Genomic DNA, 19,279 nt, shown 5'->3' with positions numbered 1-19,279 from the left:
CCACCCATTTACCCCTACTCTTTGCTTTCTACTGGTCAACCAATCCTCTATCCATGCCAATACATTACCTGTAATACCATGCAACTTTATCTTATGTAAAAGCCTTTGGTGTGGCACCTTGTCAAATGCCTTCTGGAAATCCAGATACACCACATCCACAGGTTCCCCATTGTCCACCATGCAAGTAATGTCCTCAAAGAATTCCACCAAATTAGTTAAACATGACCTATCCTTCATGAACCCATGCTGGGTGTTCCCAATGGGACAATTTATCTCCAGATGTCTTGCTATTTCTTCCTTAATGATAGATTCAAGCATTTTCCCCACTACCGAAGTTAAGCTAACTGGCCTACAGTTACCTGCTTTTTGTCTACTTCCTTTTTTAAACAGTGGCGTCACATTGGCTGTTTTCCAATCTGCGGGAACCACCCCAGAGTCCAGTGAATTTTGGTAAATAATTACTAGTGCATTTGCTCTTTCCCCCATCACCTCTTTTAGTACTCTGGGATGCATTTCATCAGGGCCAGGAGACTTGTCTACTTTAGCCCCATTAGCTTGCCCAGCACTGCCTCCTTAGTGATAATGATAGTTTCTAAGTCCTCACCTGCTATAACCTTCTTGCTATTAGTTTTCGGCATGTTATTTGTGTCTTCCACTGTGAAGACCGACACGAAATAACTGTTTAATGTCTCGGCTATTTCCTCATTCCCAGTTATGAAATTGGCCTTCTCATCCTCTAAAGGACCAATGTTTACCTTCGCCACTCTTTTACGATTTACATATTTATAGAAACTTTTGCTGCCTGTTTTTATATTCTGAGCTAGTTTACTCTCATAATCTATCTTACTTTTCTTTATAACTTTTTTTGTGGCTTTCTGTTGGCCTTTAAAGATTTCCCAGTCTACTAGTTTCCCACTACTCTTTGCTTTTTTGTATGTTTTTTTTTTCAATCTGATACTTTCCTTTATTTCCTTAGACATCCATGGCTGGCTCTCTCTTTTCCTACAGTTCTTCCTTATCACTGGAATATACTTCTGCTGAGCACTGTGAAAAATTGATTTGAAAGTCATCCACTGTTCCTCAATTGACCCACCATAAAGTTTTTGCTCCCATTCTACCTTAGTTAACTCCTTCCTCATTCCTTCATAGTCTCCTTTGTTTAAGCACAGGACATAGGTACTGGATTTAACCTTCTCACGCTCCATCTGTATTTTAAATTCGACCATACTGTGATCGCCCCTTCCCAGAGGATCCCTAACTCTGAGATCATTAATTATTCCTGTCTCATTACACAGGACTAGATCTAGGATAGCTTGCTCCCTCGTGTGGGAAAAGTATGAAAGTTGCACCCCACCCGCCTCCCAGAAGCCTACTGAGATGGCACCACGGTTAACCAGACTGTGCATGTGCTTTCTAATCTGGCAGAGGACCCAATCAGTGCTAAAATGCCACTGTTTGTGGGAATAGACCCTTAACTGTCTCAATTGATCTCCTGGCAGGAGGGCCATCTTGCCCTTTCCGCATCATTGGTTATATGAAATGGTGGCTGGACGATGATAAGCTGTGCAGCCCCCACACCCCCTCCTCATCATTTTCTAACTGCCCTGCCTACCAACTTGTCACCTTAACTGTGTAACATCAAAAAACAAATAGAACTAAAACAACATCTAACGCTGCTCTTTCAGAATTACACAGAGTGACTTTTTGACATGAAAAGGAAATAATTTATTCGAAATGAAATGGAATACAACTGTCAGAAACTCAGATATTTGAACTTCTTTTTTTGTAGCTTGTTTTAACTAGGCCGAGGCAGAGGTGTAATGATAATATCACTGGATCTGTATTTCGAAGGCCCAGGCTAATGCTCTACGGAGTTGGGTTCAAATCCCAGCACGGCAGTTAAAAAGTTAAATTAGAAGCATTAAACCATTGTTGATTGTGTGAAAACCCACCTTGTTCACTAATACCCAAAGGAGATCTCCCATCCCTACCTGGTCTGGATTATGTGGGAATCCAGACCCACAGCAGTGTGGTTCACTTTGAAATGATCTAGAAAAGCATGCTGTATCAAACCACTACAAAATCTTAAAAAAAGAGTGGGTGTGCCTTCATGAAGAGGGCACACCACCACCACCACCTCATGGACAATTAGTGATGGGCAATAAATGTTAGCTCAGCTAGCAATACCCTCCACCTGGGACTGAGTAAGTAATAAGTGGCAGGTATTGGGAGAACTTAGGGAACTGAAAATGTGATGACCATGATCTAAACTTTAACATCATAGATGTAAACTGATTGTGGAGTTTTTCAAGCTGGTTGTTAACCATCAATCCATGTATTGTCACTAATTTAATGTATGCCACTGGACTACATAGACCTGAAGAACAACAAGCAAACTGACAGGCTTGTGGTAACAGTGTCCATACACTTAGGTCAAAACTGGCATCTTGATCCATGTAGTCAATTACAAACACCTGAGCAAGATGTCAATAAATTAAAATATAAATGTGTTGCACTTGGTTTAATATTAGTATTTTGTTCCAGATTTGTTCAACAAAAATGTTTGTGTTGCACTTTTATAAATACCAAGTGCTTCACGGTAAACAGCTGCTTTCACCTAACAAAGGGGCTACACTCCGAAAGCTTGTGTTTTCAAATAAACCTGTTAGACTATAACCTGGTGTCGTGTGATTTCTGACTTTGTCCACCCCAGTTTAATACCGGCACCTCCACATTCAGAAATCATTACATTCCGTTTAATGTGTTGTCCACCGCTTACATAACGATAAAGATCCAATTTGTTCAACTTTGTTTTAATGGATTTGCCAATGACAAGGGGTGGAAACCGTTATAGTTATCCAACTCCATCTTGGAAATTGGCTGAAAGATTTTACATATTTTCATGGAACAAGTAGATATTGAATTGCATGTATTTTCTTCTCTGTGGTATTGATATGAAATACTCTGTTAAGCATTTGCTTCAAAGTGGTAAAATAAACAAGGCTGTACTGAGAAAATCAAATGTAGTTCCGTAACTTATTAATTTCTCTATGCTTTTTCCCTCCTTCAATCCTGAAGGTGCTAGTCTTGCCGAGAAACCCATAACACCCATTTCAGTGTTGCCGAATATCATTTGAAAACGATGCAAAAACGGCACTGTGATAACAAAAGCCTTGTAATTCAAAGAAAACGTCCTGTATTTTAAAAATGGGAGAATGTTGGATTAGTACCCACAATGCGATAACTTATCAGAAAATTCTTATGAAAAATATTTTAAAATTGATTTTATGGCTTGAAGCAAGGTGTTCATCAGGAGAATTCTGATGACTACATTCGTAAATATTTCTATCATACTCGCAAGTACAGAGGAATTTCTCTGAGATATTGAATAATGCAGAAATTCAGAGGGATAGAGAACATGGTCTACGCTGAATCAATAGTGTGGTGGAAAGAGCGCTTTGAAGGCATGGTAATAAATGGTTAGGAACAAATCTCACACTCCTGATAAGGTAGCTGAGAAAGTGCTACAAGTTGTAGTACAGGGAGCAGTGAAAAAGTAATTTGGTATTGAATGACTGGAGAGTACTTTCTATAAGATATATTTGGAGCCCATAAAAGAGGGAGAGCATGACTGAAATAGGAGTCTGGTGAACAAAGATTGACAATATAGATCTCAGTTTGCATGAGAAAATGTTTTGTAACATTATGTTTGATCTGCCGTTCATCAGTGGAAAGTCAGCAATGATAGAAAAGTAAAGTCATGAGGTAATAAAAGGTGAGGCAGTCATATCAATGGATGATATAGAAATCAGAGTGTCTTGGTGATAGATCAGGTACGAGGAAAGAACTCTAAGCTCAGGATCAACGTTCTAAGGTTTCTTGTACCAGGCATGACCTTGGTGTCAGTTGGGAAAACATATGATTAGGAATAGATGATCACCATCAATCTGTCCTGATCCACCCACATTGATGCAACGATCAAGAAAGCACAACAATGTCTTTACTTCCTCAGGAGGTTAAGGAAATTCGGCATGTCCACAAGGACTCTTACCAATTTTATAGATTCATCACAGTTGGGTATGGCAGCTGCTCTTCCCAAAACTTAAAGAAACTACAGAGAGTTGTGAACACAGTCCAGTCCATCACGCAAACCAACCTTCCATCCATTGACTTCATTTATACTTCCTGCAGCCTTGGGAAAGCAACCAACATAAGCAAAGACCCCTCCCTCCCTGGTTATACTCTCTTCCACCCGCTTCCATCTGACAGAAGATGTAAAAGTTTGATTACACGTACGAATAGATTCAAGAACAATGTCTTCCCCACTGTTATCGGACATTTGAATGGACCTGTGAAATGTTAATTGTGATCTCTCTGCACTTTCTCTGCGACTGTAGCACTGTATTCTCCCCCTGTTCTGCTACCCTGATGCACTTTGTATGGTACGGTCTGCCTGTATACCACACAAAACAACACTTTTCACTGTATAAACTGAAAGGACTGTGGATGCTGTAAATCAGGAACAAAAACAAAGTTGCTGGAAAAGCTCAGCAGCTCTGGCAGCATCTGTGAAGGATAAAACAGAGTTAATTTTTCTGGTCTGGTGACCCTTCCCCAGTACTGAGGAAGGGTCACCGGACCCGAAACGTTAACTCTGTTTTTTCCTTCACAGACGCTGCCAGACCTGCTGAGCTTTTCCAGCAACTTTGTTTTTGTTCCACTTTTCACTGCATCTTGGTACATGTGACAACAATAAATCAATTAATAAATTAATCAGAGATATATCGATGTTTGCAGAAGCCAGATAAGGTGCAATTTGCCAACATTATACTGTAGACGGCTTTAGCTCATTTACTTCTTAATATCAGATAGGCTGATGGAGAGTATGGCATCAGCTTTGGAAGAAAATGGAGAGAAAAATACTGATCATCATTGGATGTGCACAGTCCTTCTTCTGGATGCAATTGGCGAGGAATAGTACGTTAATGATGGACATGGGAAGGAATGCCAAGGAATGGTGCGGCAGGAAAGAGTGCTTTGCTATTAAAGGAAGAAAAACCTGATCAGAAGGGAATGATCAGGGAATGATGAGGGAAGCAGGATTATATTTAAGAGGCAATAATATGTTCCATTTCTTTAACAAGAAAGCAACTGTTTGTCTGGGGAGGTATTTGGATAAAGTGGGTATAGGTTAGAGATGCGGTGATCATGCGATAGAGTAAGGTTGAAAATAACTTGGAGGGTATTTACATAGATTTTTTCAGGCTTATTCATGATTTGGCTATCAGAATTATGTTGCTGCATTGGTTCTACTGTTGTGGTCTAAAATACATATGTCTTATGTCTTAAGAAATGTTTAGTACAATACTTTAGTTTGAAGATATATATTTAAGTATAGTTACAGGGGTCTGTTGAATTTATTTTTTCATTTCAGCTATTTATGGGAATGTCTACTAATGTGAAAGCGTTAGATATGCATTAAACTTTCTGGTTGTTTATAAAAAACCAGACAGAGCTGCTAGTTGTTAGGGGGCCTGTGGACTCCTTTGATCTTGCCCATGAAATTCCTGTCCTTTCCTGTCCGCTTTACGTTTGTGTACCGACTCACATCATTAGCTTTGACTGTTGATGCAGAGCGTGAATAGGCAACTGGCTCCTTGACTGCAAAGTACCGCTCTGTGCTAGCAAGGTTAAGAACTGAGGATGTGGAAGATCACTATCTCAAACTGTCCTGTTTCATTGCGAACAATAAGATAGTGCCTTTTCTATCACCCAGCATTTATTTACCTTTGTAGCTTCTTTCAGTATTTAGTGAAAAACTAAGCCCAATTTATTATTTTTGCTGTTGCAATTACTTCCAAGTAAGCTTGCAGTTTGCAGTTTTTTTTTAAATGGCATGTGTAAACCAATTGAATAGTTGGCTTTTATGAAGCCAACTATTTGTATAACATACACTTCTTGATAAACCACTTTCATATTCATGATTTAGGTAACCAGACTAAATGTAATATCTCCAAGTTTGCAAATGATGCAAAGCCGGATGACAGGTTGAATGGTGATGCAGAGATGCTTCGGTGTGAGCTGCGCTAGGCATTAAGGCTGCAGTTGATTGTTGTCGTGTCAAGGAGCCCTATCAAAACTAGAGTCGAAATGAAACACAGGGAAAGGTTACTGCTAGCGGGAGCCATACCTAATATAAAGGAAGATGGTTGTGCTTTTTGGACGTCAGTCATCTCAGTTCCAGGATATCTGTGCAAGAAGTCTTCTGGTAGTCTTCTTGTTCCAACCGTCTTCAACTGCTTCATCAATGACCTTCCCTCTATTATAAGGTCAGAGTGTGCATGTTATCCAATGATTGCATAATGTTCAGCACCATTCACAACTCCTCAGATATTGAAACAGTCCATGTCCAAATGCAGCACGATCTGAATAATATCCAGTCTTGCACTCACAAGTGGCAAGTAACATTGCCCAGTGGCATGAATGCCCATCCACAACAAGAGAAAATCTAACCATTGGGCTTTAGTATTCAATGGCTGAATCCCTACTATCAACAGCCTTGGGATTACTACCAACCAGAAGCTGAACTGAACTAGTCATATAAATACTGTGGCTACAAGAGGAGGTCAGAGGCTAGGGATATTGCAGTGAGTAACTCATCTCCTGACCGCCAAAGCCCCTCTACTTTTTACAATGTGCACATCAGAAGTGTAATGGAATACTCCCTACTTGCCTAAATGAGTACAACTCCACCAATGCTCAAGAAGTTTGATACCATCCAGGACAAAGCAGCCCACTTGATTGGCATCATTTCCACAAACAATCACTCCTTCCTCAACCATCTCTGTGTAACAGCAGTGTGTACCAACTACACAATGTACTGCAGACATTCATCATGTCACCTCATACAGCACCTTCCAATTCTCTAAGGACAAGGGCAGCAAATGCATGAGAACACCACTATGTGCAAGTTCCCTCCGAGCCATTCACCATTCTCACGTGGAACTATGTCACTGTCCCTTCAGTGCTGTGGGTCAAAATCTTTGAAATCCCTCTCCAACGACATTGTGGGGTGTCATACCAAATGGACTACAGTGCACCATACCTTCTCAAGGATAACTGATGATGGACAATAAATGTTTGTCCAGCCAGCAATGCTAAATCAGTAAAAAAATTCCTTTCTCCATCTGAGAGCTCGGATTATGAATGTCAACTGAGTATATCAGAATTGAGATTGATTGTTAACTTTGGTAGATGTTGATTTGGCTTTTAATTGTTTTGAAGAATGGTCACGGACATGAAATGTTAACTCTGCTTTCTCTCCAGATGTTGCCAGACCTGCTGAGTGTTTCCGGCAATTTATGTTTCTTTTTCTGACTTTCAGCATCTGCAGTTCATTTGATTTTTTTAACTTTTAATTGTGTTGGAACACCTGCAATGGCTGTGTCGTTATAGCTTTGGTTCTTCAGCTGTCATCATTAAGACAAACCCAAAGTGTTTCTGCTGTGTTATAAGTATCTTACCAAGTTGAATATATTTGAACATAATGTCACAAAATATCATTTCATTTTTTTCCAAAGAATTAATCCATTTTTTGTTGTTTATGTAAAGAACATTAACCTTGCAATTTTCCTTTAGGTGTATTATGTGGGTTGGGAATTCGGTGTGAAGGGGAAATTATTTGCTGAATGTATACCTGTACTTGGATTAAGTTTATTTTAAATTGCTGGTGGTGAAGATGTTGTACGAAAAGTATAACTTGTGGGTTGATTTAAAAATCATATTGGTCTGATTTAATTTAATTCCAACAATCAATCGTGTCAACTTCTTAATTGACTTATTTTGAAAACGTCATATTTAATGTCACAAATTATGATATTTTAATTATGTCAGTATGCGTAAATAGCAGAATAAAAAGCATTTCAATTTATGAAAAAATATTCTCATGTTTATAATTAATTGTGATTAGGCATTTTTTTGTTCTACAATTAGTCCTAGTAAAGTCCTAGTCTCGACTTTATTTCAGTTAATGCTCTTATTTCCCTTTTCTCTAGGGAGTTTGATGTTGGATTACACCGTTGGTTGGTAAGGTAAAGTTCAGCATTTAAAAATTTATAATTTCCAATTTGTTAAAGCATGTTTCTGTAACTACATTTTTTCTTTGGATCCAGAGAATTCTGAATCAGTCATTTTATTACAATTTTATCTGACACTGTATGATGCTGAAGCAATTTTGAATATATTACAGTAATAAAGTAGCTCAATGTTTTCTATCAGTTTGCTTGCTAAGCAGCAGATTGGATCCTCTGGGGCATGGTGTTGGATGCAATTCTTTACTAAATGAAATGGTTAAATGAAACAAATACAGTTTCAGTATTTCTATGATTTATGTTTTGAAATGAACATTTATTTTTAAAATCGCAAATCTTGCTTGCTAAGAGGTTTTCCCAATACATGCTTTTAGGACAGGTCAGTGACCATAGTTCATACTACACTTCACTTGGATTAAATTGACTTGAGTCCATTGGTTTACGCTGACCTGTTTTGACAGCACTTTCCTGCAGGGTTGCATGTTGATACTTTGGCTTGTATTTCAGTACTGCTGTTGTCTTTTCCTGTTGAAATATTTGTCAGCTTATTTCCTGTAATTCCAAATGATGGGTTTTATTTGAAGTCCTAAATTTGTCCTTGTACGTTGAAGGAACACAAGGTTTGCAACATTTAGATTTACAACATTTATTTAAGAAATTCCTGTGAAAAGACAAATTAACATAGCCAGAGTATAGGATTTGAGTATGCAACCTAAAAATATTTACAAGCTTGTACATTGTTGAAAATTACATTTGAAGTGTTAGACATTCATTACTTCTAGTGCCAAGCTGAGTGTTGAAAGATCATTTACTTATATTTTTGAGTACATAACTTCTCATGTTAAGAACTTATCTGCTCCTTTTTTCTTCTTCCCATTTCTGTCATGGATTGCATATGCTTTGTGCCTAAGAAGGCAATTGGTGAGCCCCTGTCAAATCACTGACTATGACACAATTCCAGAAGCTCCAGGAGGAATGCAAGACAGGCTATCTGAAGGCACTTTATCCAGTTTTCTCTCCTCTCCATAAATGGAGGATGATAGTGGGAATCCAGCAGAGAATGCATTTTAAAAAAGAAGCCAATAGGTGACCGTCATATTAAGTTATTTGTGTTGATCTAGATGAGGTGAGGTGGTGGTGAGAAGTATTATACAAATTAAAGGAGGTGAAGCTGTTTCATATCACCAAGATCTGGTTCACCTTTGAGTGAATTGCTAGAAAGGTAATGAAACCAACTGGAAGGGAGTGCAGTTCAAAATAAGGACTCAAGAATTATAGCTTGGAACTCTGCAGTGTATATCTCCTTTGCTGACCTCCCAATGCCTGCCCACTATCTACAAGGCACAAGTCAGGAGTGTCGTGGAATACTAGGAGAGGTAATGATATTATCACTAGTTGATTAATTTAGTAACTCAGTTAATGTTCTGGAGACCTGAATTCAAATCAGATGGTGGAATTTGAATTCAATAAAAAAAATCTGAAATTCAGAATCTGTGGATGACCATGACACCATAGCCTATTGTCGGAAAAATCCATCTGGTTCAGTAATGTCCTTCAGGGAGGGAAAGCTGCCATCCTGACCTGATCTGGCCTCCATGTGACTCCAGACCCACAGCAATGTGATTGATTCTCAACTGCCCTCTGAAATGGCCTAGCAAGCCACTCAGTTCAAAGGCTTCTAGGGACAGGCAATAAATGTTGGCCAGCCAGCGATGCCCACATTCTACTAGTGAGTTAAAAAAAACTTTGTTTCCCTGAGTGCAGCTCCAGTGTCACTCAGAAGGATCAACATTCTCCAGGAGAAAGCAGCCCACTAAATTGGCACCCATACAGCACCTTAAACATTCACTGCCACCACACTCACACAATAGCAGTTCTGTGAGTCATAAGTAAGATGCACTGCAGAAACACACTGATGCTTTTTTGACAGCACCTTCTAAACGTGCAACTTCTATTACCTAGAAGGACAACGGCAGCTGACGCATGGAAATTCCACTTGCTAGTTCTCCTCAGCCATGCACCACCCTCACTTGGAACTATATCACAGTTCCTTCACTGTGTCAAAATCCTGGGACTCCCTTCTTAACAGCATTATGAGCCTATCCACACCCCTTGGAGTTAAGCACCTCAAGAAGGCAGCTCATCATCATTTCTCAAGGGAATTGGGGATGAGTAACAAATGCTTGCCTAGCCAGTTAGGCCTACATTCTGTGAAAGAATATTTTAAAACTCATTGGCAAGTACTGGTGGCACAGGGAAACAGATATCACTATGCAGAAGTGCTGACTTCTTGAGAGAGACCAAACTGTTTTGTTTGCATTACACTGCTCTCCTGAAGAGAACAGGTGGCAGAAGAATCATGGATTCAAGCCTGACCAGAGTCATTAGCGCATAATCTAGACCGATACTTCAGTGCAGTAATAGAAGGATGTGCTGCATTATCAGAAGTTCCATCATTTGTTGAGGTGTTAAAGCAATTCTGCTTACTTTCTTAAGTCAATTCTTGGGCAGTATTTCTAAGAAGAACAGAACACTTTTTGCAGTGTTGTGGCCAAATTTTATCGCTTAACCACTGCCATTAAAATACATGAAACAGTATTTGTTTTTTTTAATGATACCTTACTGTGTGCAAATTGCATGCTGTATTTCCTACATTTAAAACGTACTTTTTGTTGGCTGTAATGCACTTTGCAAAGTCTTGAATCATGAAAGGTGCTATATAAATACAATTTTATTTTTGGGTATGAAAAAACAAAACAAAATTCTCATTTGAGCAAAAGGATGGCTATTATTGTGCCCTTGTCATTTTAATTTAAGGAATAAGATAGATTATGAGATGTAACCAACTTGAATTAACAATCGTTTTAGCAATTTTAAAAGAAATCTACTTCCAGCCCACCAGGGCAATTGTCTTTCAGTGTAAATGGTGCCAGAACTTAAAATTTGTGAGAATATGGCAAACTATTAATCATATAGTTGGAAAGAACAATGAAAATTTGCTTTCAATTGTTACTGATGCTGGGCAACAACAGAGTAATGCAAGAGTTACAGTGGCTTTAGTGATGGCATAACAGCCTTTACTCTGTAGTTTCCTTTTTTCTTTCGTGCTATTTAAGGAGATTATAATGAAGGTCTGGACAAATTGCATAAATTTCCTTAATTCAGTTTACACCAGGTTCTATATTAGCCATCCTGAAGTTAAGATCAGCATCCGGCTTTCCTGCAGTGTGTGTTTGCCAACAGTGAAACTCACAATGGGTGTAAAACCAGCAACATTTATTGCTATCACAAGGGATACATGCGAGTGGCCTGCTGTCTCCATACATTGAACTTCACTTTCAGAGCCTTTTTCCTCCTCTTTCATTGTTACAAAATCAAGGAAATTTTAGCTGCTTAGTCTTTCTGAATATGTTGGGAGGGTGTTGGCAAGAGCACTGGAACACCTCAGGTGCTATGGACACTCAGCACTAAGGTGAATTATAGCATAAAGCTGGAATAAAGTAAGTAAGTGCAAATTTTCTTGCAAAATAAAGTATGTTAACACAGTCATACCAAGAAGTTGCAGGAAATTTTGGGTCATATTTAGTCAGTAGTAGCAAGTGTTACTCAACAGTCAATGCGTGCATTGTTTAAAACATTTTGTTCTAAACATTATCATTTTTTAAATAGTTGAGAACATCCAGTATTGATATGCAATTGTTAATGTATTTGTTCTCGTGTGTGGTGACAAGCTAAACATAATTAAATTGTAATCAAAGAGAAATGATCAAACTTGATTTAGGAGTCAACATTACTTCTTCGATTACTTAATGCAGTGATTTCCTTAAATATCTTCCTTGTGAAAGAATCTAATATTCCTATTATATGCAAAGATAAATCAGTCACACTATTGCACAATTTTATTTGTCAAATTTTTCATAACATAATATTAATGACTGAAGTAAATAAAACAAAGCTACATTTCACTGTTACAAACAGATTTATGTTTAATTTCCTTGATCATTTTTGCTGAAATGATATCCAAAATCCTGTGGCATTTATTTACATAGCTCTACAGCTATACAAGTTTTGTTCACTTATGACGGTGAAACACTGGCATATCTAGTTACACCCAAATACTTAATGTGCAGTATTTTCCTAAGTCATCTGATATCAGCATGATAGAAATTCATGGACTGTTTTTATCTAAATTGTGATTATATTTAGTAGGAAAGTCATGTGACCATGAATGTGTCATTGTGGCTATGTCTAACTATGTAAATATTATTTGTGTAATATAGATGACCATGACTGAATAATGCATACTATAATGTTAGATGTCTTGAAATTTTTTCAATGATTTTTGAAGAGAAGGTTTATGCAGCATCATATTCTTGAAATTTCTATCAGTAGCACAACCAGACAATAGGGCTGCTCTCTTGCTAGTCGGAGATGACTGGGGTGGTTTAATGTGAAGGTCACCATGTCTCAGGTGAGGGGAGAGAAGAAAAGAAGTGTCCTCCATGGTCCTTCCTTCATACTCAGTCAGTATAGGAATTGAACACACGCTGTTGTTATCATGGCATTACAAATGAGTTGTCCAGCCAACTGAGTTAACTGACCCGCTTACCTTCTGGTAACAAATTTTTTTGCCAGCCTACCATCTGATTGTATTCTGAAGTGTAGAACTTCAAAAAGCCATTGACATGTTGGTGGAATGGGTAGATAAGTGGCAGGTCAAGTTCAGTGTGGAGAAGTGAGAGGTGATACTTAGTGATACAGTATAGCATAAAGAGTGTGTAGAGCAGAAAGACCTAGGTGTATATGCACATAAGTCATTAAAGATGACAGAACAGATAGAAGGTTGTTTAAAAAAAAAGTGTATAGTGTTCAAAGCTTCATTAACAGGAGTATAGAGTACATGAGCGGGAGGTTTATGCTGAATTTATGCAGTGCACTGATTAGATCTCGGTTGAAATATTGTGTACAGTTCTGGGCTGCACACTTTAGGAAGGATGTGAATGCATTGGTGTTGTGATGAGGTTTGTGAGAATGGTTGCAGGGATTAGATACTTCAGTTTTGTGGTTACATTTGACAAGTTGGGACTGTTTTTCTTGGAAATGAAAAGGCTGTAAGGCGATTTGATGGAGTTACTCAAAATCATGAGGGGCCTGGACACATTAGATAGGGAGAAACTGCTGCTTGTGAAAGGATCAAGAAGCAGAGGGTGCAGGTTTAAAGTGTTTTGCAACGGAAGTAAATGTGAGGTGAGAAAAATTCTCATAGAGAATGGTCCGGTTTAAAATGTTTAGCAGAGATATTTACTTTTGGGATTTTATTACCTAGACAAAGCCAGCTGCCATTCTTTGCCAGTTACATTCCACAAACAGTTACTCTTTTCATTTTTGTGGTATGGTTTAAGAAGCAAAATTACCAACTTTAAAAGAGTTTTCTACTTTTCAAATAATGAAATGAAATCTTAAATATACAGAAAAATGACCAATGTAAATTAGTTTGAGTAGCCCAAATTGTCTGGTCTCTGGATCATCAAACACTAGACATATGACCTCATGTACATGTTAGCTTTCTGCAGAGGTCCTGAAAGTGCTGGGCTCTTGGAATTGTCCATTACTGATGGCCAATTCCCCAGTTCTCCAGGACTCTCACAAAAAGCTCTGACTCAGAGCTAGATTTGGAGACTTTGGACAATTCCATAGAAACACAGAAGATAGGAGCAGGAGGAGGCCATTCAGCCCTTCGAGCTTGCTGTGCCATTCATCACGATCATGGCTGATCGTCCAACTCAAGAGCCTAATCCTGCTTTCTCCCCATAACCCTTGATCCCATTTGCAGCAAGTGCTATATCTAGTCGCCTCTTGAATACATTCAATGTTTTGGCATCAACTACTTCCTGTGGTAGTGAATTCCACAGGCTCACCACTCTTTGGGTGAAGAAATGTCTCCTCATCTGCGTTCTAAATCGTCCACTGAGTCCTCAGACTGTGACCCCTGGCTCTGGACACACCCGCCATTGTGAACATCCTCCCTTTAAAGTTTTTTCTGAGAAGATTTGTAACTCAGGTTGTGGATGAGGTTGTAGACTTGCTCGCTGAGCCGGTGTGTTTGATTGCAGACGTTGCTTCACCCTGCTAGATAACACCGAGACATATAAATAACAAGCAGGACAGAACACCGCTGACAATGTTCTCTAGCAGGGTGACGAAACATTTGCAATCAAACACACTGGCTCGGCAAGCCAGTCTACAATATCCTCGCTGCATCTTCAGCGAAAACAATCTTAACCTAGTCAATATCTCCTAGACAGTCGCACCACCCCCAGAATCAGCCTGTTAAACCTTCGCTGTACTCCCTTGAGAGCAAGAGCATCCTTCCTCAGAAAACGATACCAAAACTGACACAGTATTCCAGGTGTGGTCTCACCAAGGCCCTGTATAACTGCAACAACACATCCCTGCTCCTGTAATCGAAATGTCTCACAATGAAGGCCAACATACCATTTGCCTTCTTCACAGCCTGCTGCACCTTCATGCTTACCTTCAGCAACTGGTGCACAAGGACACCCAGGTCCCACTGCACACTCCCCCCTGTCAATTTACAGCCTTTCAGGTAGTAATCTGCCTTCTTGCTTTTGCTCCCGAAGTGAATAACCTCACATTTATCCAAATTATACTGCATCTGCCATTGATTTGCTTACTCACCCAACCTGTCCAGATCAAGCCGAAGGATTTCTGCATCCTTGTCACTGTTCACCCTCTCACTCAAGTTGGTAGCATCTGCAAACTTTGAGATGTTACAGTTTGTTCCCTCATCCAAATCATTAATATATATTGTGAATAGCTGGTATCCTAGCATTGTTCCCTGTAGCACCCCACTAGTTACTGCCTGCCAGTTTGACAGGACCCATTAATTCCTACTCTCTATTTCCTGTCTGCCAACAGGTTTTCTATCAATCTTAACATGCTTACCCTAATCCCATGCATTTTAATCTTGCACAATAATCTCTTATACGGGACTTTGTCAAACGCTTTCTGAAAGTCAAAATATACCACATCAACTGGCTCCCCCTTGTCAACTGTACTGGTTACATTTGTCAAGCATGATTTCCCCTTCATAAATCCATGCTGACTCTGTCTGATCCTACCACTGCTTTCTAAATGCTCCACAATAAAGTCCTTGAAATTTGGATTCAAAAATTTTTCCCCATAACCGATGTTAGGTCTACTGGTCTATAATTTCTTGTTTTTTCCCTACCCCTTTTTTGAATATTGGAGTGACATTAGCTACACCCCATCTGCAGGGACTGTTCCAGAGTCTATAGTATCCTGGAAGATGACAACCAATGCGTTCCCTATTTTTAGAGCCACTTTCTTAAGTACTCTGAGATGTAGATTATCAGGCCCTAGGGATTTATTCCGCTTCAATCCCATCAATTTTTCCAGCACCATTTCTCTACTAGTATTGATCTCCCTCAGTTCTTCCCTCTCACTAAATCTTGCCTCCTCCAACAATTCTGCTATCTGATTTGTGTCCTCTTTTGTGAAGACAGAACCAAAATATGTATTCAATTCCTCAGCCGTTTCTTTGTCCCCAGTTGTACTTCCCCTGTTTCTGTCTGTAGGGGACCTACATACTCTATTTCTTTTCACATACCTATAGAAACTCTTAGTTTCAGTCCTTGTGTTCCCTGCAAACTTACTTTTGTGTATTTTCCCCTTCTTAATCAATCCTTTAGTCCTTCTTTGCTGAATTCTAAACTGCTACTAATCGTCAGACATATTATTTTTCTTGGCTAATCTGTATGCTTCCTCCTTGGATTGGATGATATCTCTAATTTCCTTTGTAAGCCATGGATTGGCCCTCTTACCCATTTTGCTTTTGTGTCCTTCTGGAATAAAGAGTTGTTGCAGTTCCCCCATGTGTTCCTTGAATGTTTGTCATGGCCTATCTACTGTGATCCGTTTAAGTAGCTCTCCCCAGTCAATCAAGGCCAACTCATGTCTTATATCTTCATAGCTTCCTTTATTAAAATTCAGCATCCTAGTCTCTGAATCAACTACCTCACTCTCCATCTTGAAAGAAAATTCTATCATGGTATGGTCACTCATCCCCAAGGGGTCTCTCACAGCTAGATTGGCAATGATTCCCTTCTCATTACACAGTACCCAGTCTAAGATGGCCTGCTGTCTCGTCAGTTCCTCCACATGTTGGACAAGACAAACCATTCCGTATACACTCCAGGAATTCCTCCTCTACAGCATTGTGGTTAATTTGATTTGCCCAATCTATGTGCAGATTAAAATCACCTATGATCTCCGATATTCGCTTATCACATGCATCTCTAATTTCCTGTTTAATGCCATTCCTAACATTACTAGTGCAGTTTTACGATGTATATGTTACACCCACAAATGATTTTTTCCCTTGGTATTTCTCAACTCTACCCATACAGATTTTAGATTGTCAGAGCTAATATCCTTTCTCACTATTGTGTTAACTTCCTCTTTCACCAGCAATGCCACTCCACCAACTTTTCCTTTTTAGCTGTCCTTCCTAAATATTGAATACCCTGGGACATTCACTTCCCATCCCTGGTCACCCTGCAGCCATGTCTCTGTAATCCTAATGATATCATACCCGTTTACATCTATGTGCACAAATAGTTCATTCACTTTATTACAAATGCTCCATCCATTAAGGCACAAAGCCTTTAAACTTGTCCTTTTAACATTGTTTGTCTCACTCTTACTTTTCTCAATAGCCCTTTTTGAATTTTGTCTTTGGTTTCTCTGCCTATCAATTTTCTTATTCAGTTTTCAACCTTTTGTTTTTGTCCTTGCTCCCTCCTTCTCTGACTCCTTATATAGGTTCCCACATCCCGGCATATTAGTTTAAACCCTCCCCAACCGCTCTAGCAAACACTTGGATTTGGACTTTTCGGAAAGGTTGCACAGGAGATGTTAGAGAAAATCCGAAACAAAAACAGAAGTTGCTGGAAAAACTCAGCAGGTCTGGCAGCATCTGTGGAGAGAAAGCAGTGTTAACGTTTCAGGTCCAGTGATCCTTCTTCAGAACCTGCAGAGTTTTTCCAGCAATTTCTGTTTTTTGTTTCTGATTTCCAGCGTCCACAGTTCTTTGGTTTTTGTTTTGTTCAGAGAAAGTCTGGTTTAACTTCTGTAGAATTCCTCACTGATCAATCGATCGATCAAAACACTGAGCAACCCATCCCAACAGTCTAGCTGCCCCTAGCCACTGACCAAACACAACTTCTCCCTCAACCACATTACTACCCTTCTGATCCCCCTGACCTGACACGACTACCCATCCTAACCTCCATTTACCCACCATCCACTATAGACTGTACCGCTGACCTGACTTGCTCCTGACTCCCCCGACTCCCGCCAACTCTCCCTACCCAGTTGCCACTGTACAACCTGCCACCTCCCTCACCGTACTATTTGCCTCATTCTCACCCCCAAGAATGCCACTTAACTTTACAATGCTGTGCTGGGACTCTCAGGTAGGTACTGCAGTCAACATTTCTGGAGAATCCTCTGCAGAAGACTCACCAAAAAATGGACATGAGTGTCAAGGTGAGGAAAGGTTCAAGCAAAGTGATAGTTAGATAATGGTTCTGTGCCATTGTATTATTTGAAGAAAAATAATTCTGGCAATATATGTATGCAGTGTATATTTATTTATTCAATGTAAACTTAAATTTATATAGCTCCTTTAACAGTGCAAAGTCCCAATTTATCTCATCGGAGTATTACCAAATGACATTTGACACAGAGTTATTCAAGAGGTACTGGAGAATACGATGAAAGGTTAGTCAAAATGATTAATTTAAAGGACCATAAATTAAGAAAAAAAACATGATGAGGTGCTTAGGAATAAATCCCAGAGCTTTGGATCTTGTAGCTGAAGGTATGGCTCCAATAGTCAAGTGATTAAAATTGAGGATGTGGAAGAGGCTAGCCAGAATTGGGTGAAAGACAGATATCTTGCAGGGTTTTCAAATTTGAAAATGTTGCAGAGATGGCAGGGACGTCAGGGTGGTGGGAGACCTGGGACTGATTTGAAAACAAGGATGTAAAATTGAGGTCTGCTTTTCCTGGACCCAGTGTGGAGCTTTGAGCACACGCGTGATATATGATCAGAGCTAGGAGTGATGTTGTAGAGGTGGCAATTTGGCAGTTTGAGTGATGCCACAGATATAGTTAAAAGCTCCTCAAATCAAACGTGGCACCAAAATCGCAGTCTGGCTGATTAGGATTAATGATGCTCTCAGTTCTGGTTGTTACTAGAAACCACTCCTTCTGATGTTCAACCTCTGTAATTGGTTACTTGGGTTGAGAATCACACTAATGTAGCCAAGGAAATGATTAATTTTACAACTATCCCCAATTATTAAAAATTACTAAAATGCGAAAACTGTACCTGACAATTTGGAAGCAATAATTATGTCTATTTTAAGGTAATCTAGAACTTTTTTGTGATTGAATTCTTGTTTGTTTCTGTTTGCAAATACAGTACTATGTTGCTGAAATCAGTAAATATATTACTTTCAATGTTATTTAAGCTATATACTATTGCCTCAACAAATATAGCTGGTATTTTAAATGTAAGTACATGCATATAGTAAATTATGACACAGAATTCCAGTATAGAGAATCGTCTTCCATTCAGCTAAAACTATAAAGAAATATTGATGTATGCTGCTGATTTGAGCATAAAGGTTCCCTTTGTTCATTTATTTTGATGATCAGCATAATGTATCAGTTCATTTGTCCTATTTCTTCAGTAACATACATTCTTATCTTGAAAAGTATTGTGACAGGGTAGACTCAAAATTCTAATAAATTGGTCAAACAGGATTTCCATTTCTTAAAACCATGTTGATTTGTTCGAATCATATTATGTTTTTCTAAGTGTGTTGTTAAGACTTCAATTAAAAATAGATTGCGCACTTTTCTGATGACTGATGTCAGGCTGACTGGCCTATACTTGGCTGCTTTCTCTTTCTCTCTCTTGCTGTCCTTTTTGAATGGAGGTGTTGTGTCTTGTAACATCCAATTTGCTAGCATTCTAGGAGTTTTTGAAAATTATAGCCAGCGTAGCTATTCCATTTATAAGGCTAGAATGTTGGCCATAAGATCCTGCGGTTTGTTGAACTTTAGTTCCTTGAGTT

The 19,279-nt window shown here is 39.1% G+C and overlaps 1 protein-coding gene across 1 annotated transcript in view; it reads left to right on the top strand.

The window, feature by feature from the left end:
• Window positions 1–19,279, top strand: part of hhat (hedgehog acyltransferase) — a 196,191-nt gene that overhangs the window by 27,336 nt on the left and 149,576 nt on the right. Inside the window, exon 7 of the mRNA XM_048601411.1 lies at window positions 8,055–8,090. Within this exon, the coding sequence (XP_048457368.1) occupies window positions 8,055–8,090 (36 nt within the window). The remainder of the gene's footprint in view (window positions 1–8,054; window positions 8,091–19,279) is intronic.

The sequence above is a fragment of the Rhincodon typus genome, chromosome 9 (genome assembly GCF_021869965.1).
Source record: "Rhincodon typus isolate 14 chromosome 9, sRhiTyp1.1, whole genome shotgun sequence".
Classification (NCBI taxonomy): Eukaryota; Metazoa; Chordata; class Chondrichthyes; order Orectolobiformes; family Rhincodontidae; genus Rhincodon; species Rhincodon typus.
The sequence above is the reverse complement of the archived record's forward strand: the minus strand, read 5'-3'. Positions and strand labels throughout refer to the sequence as shown.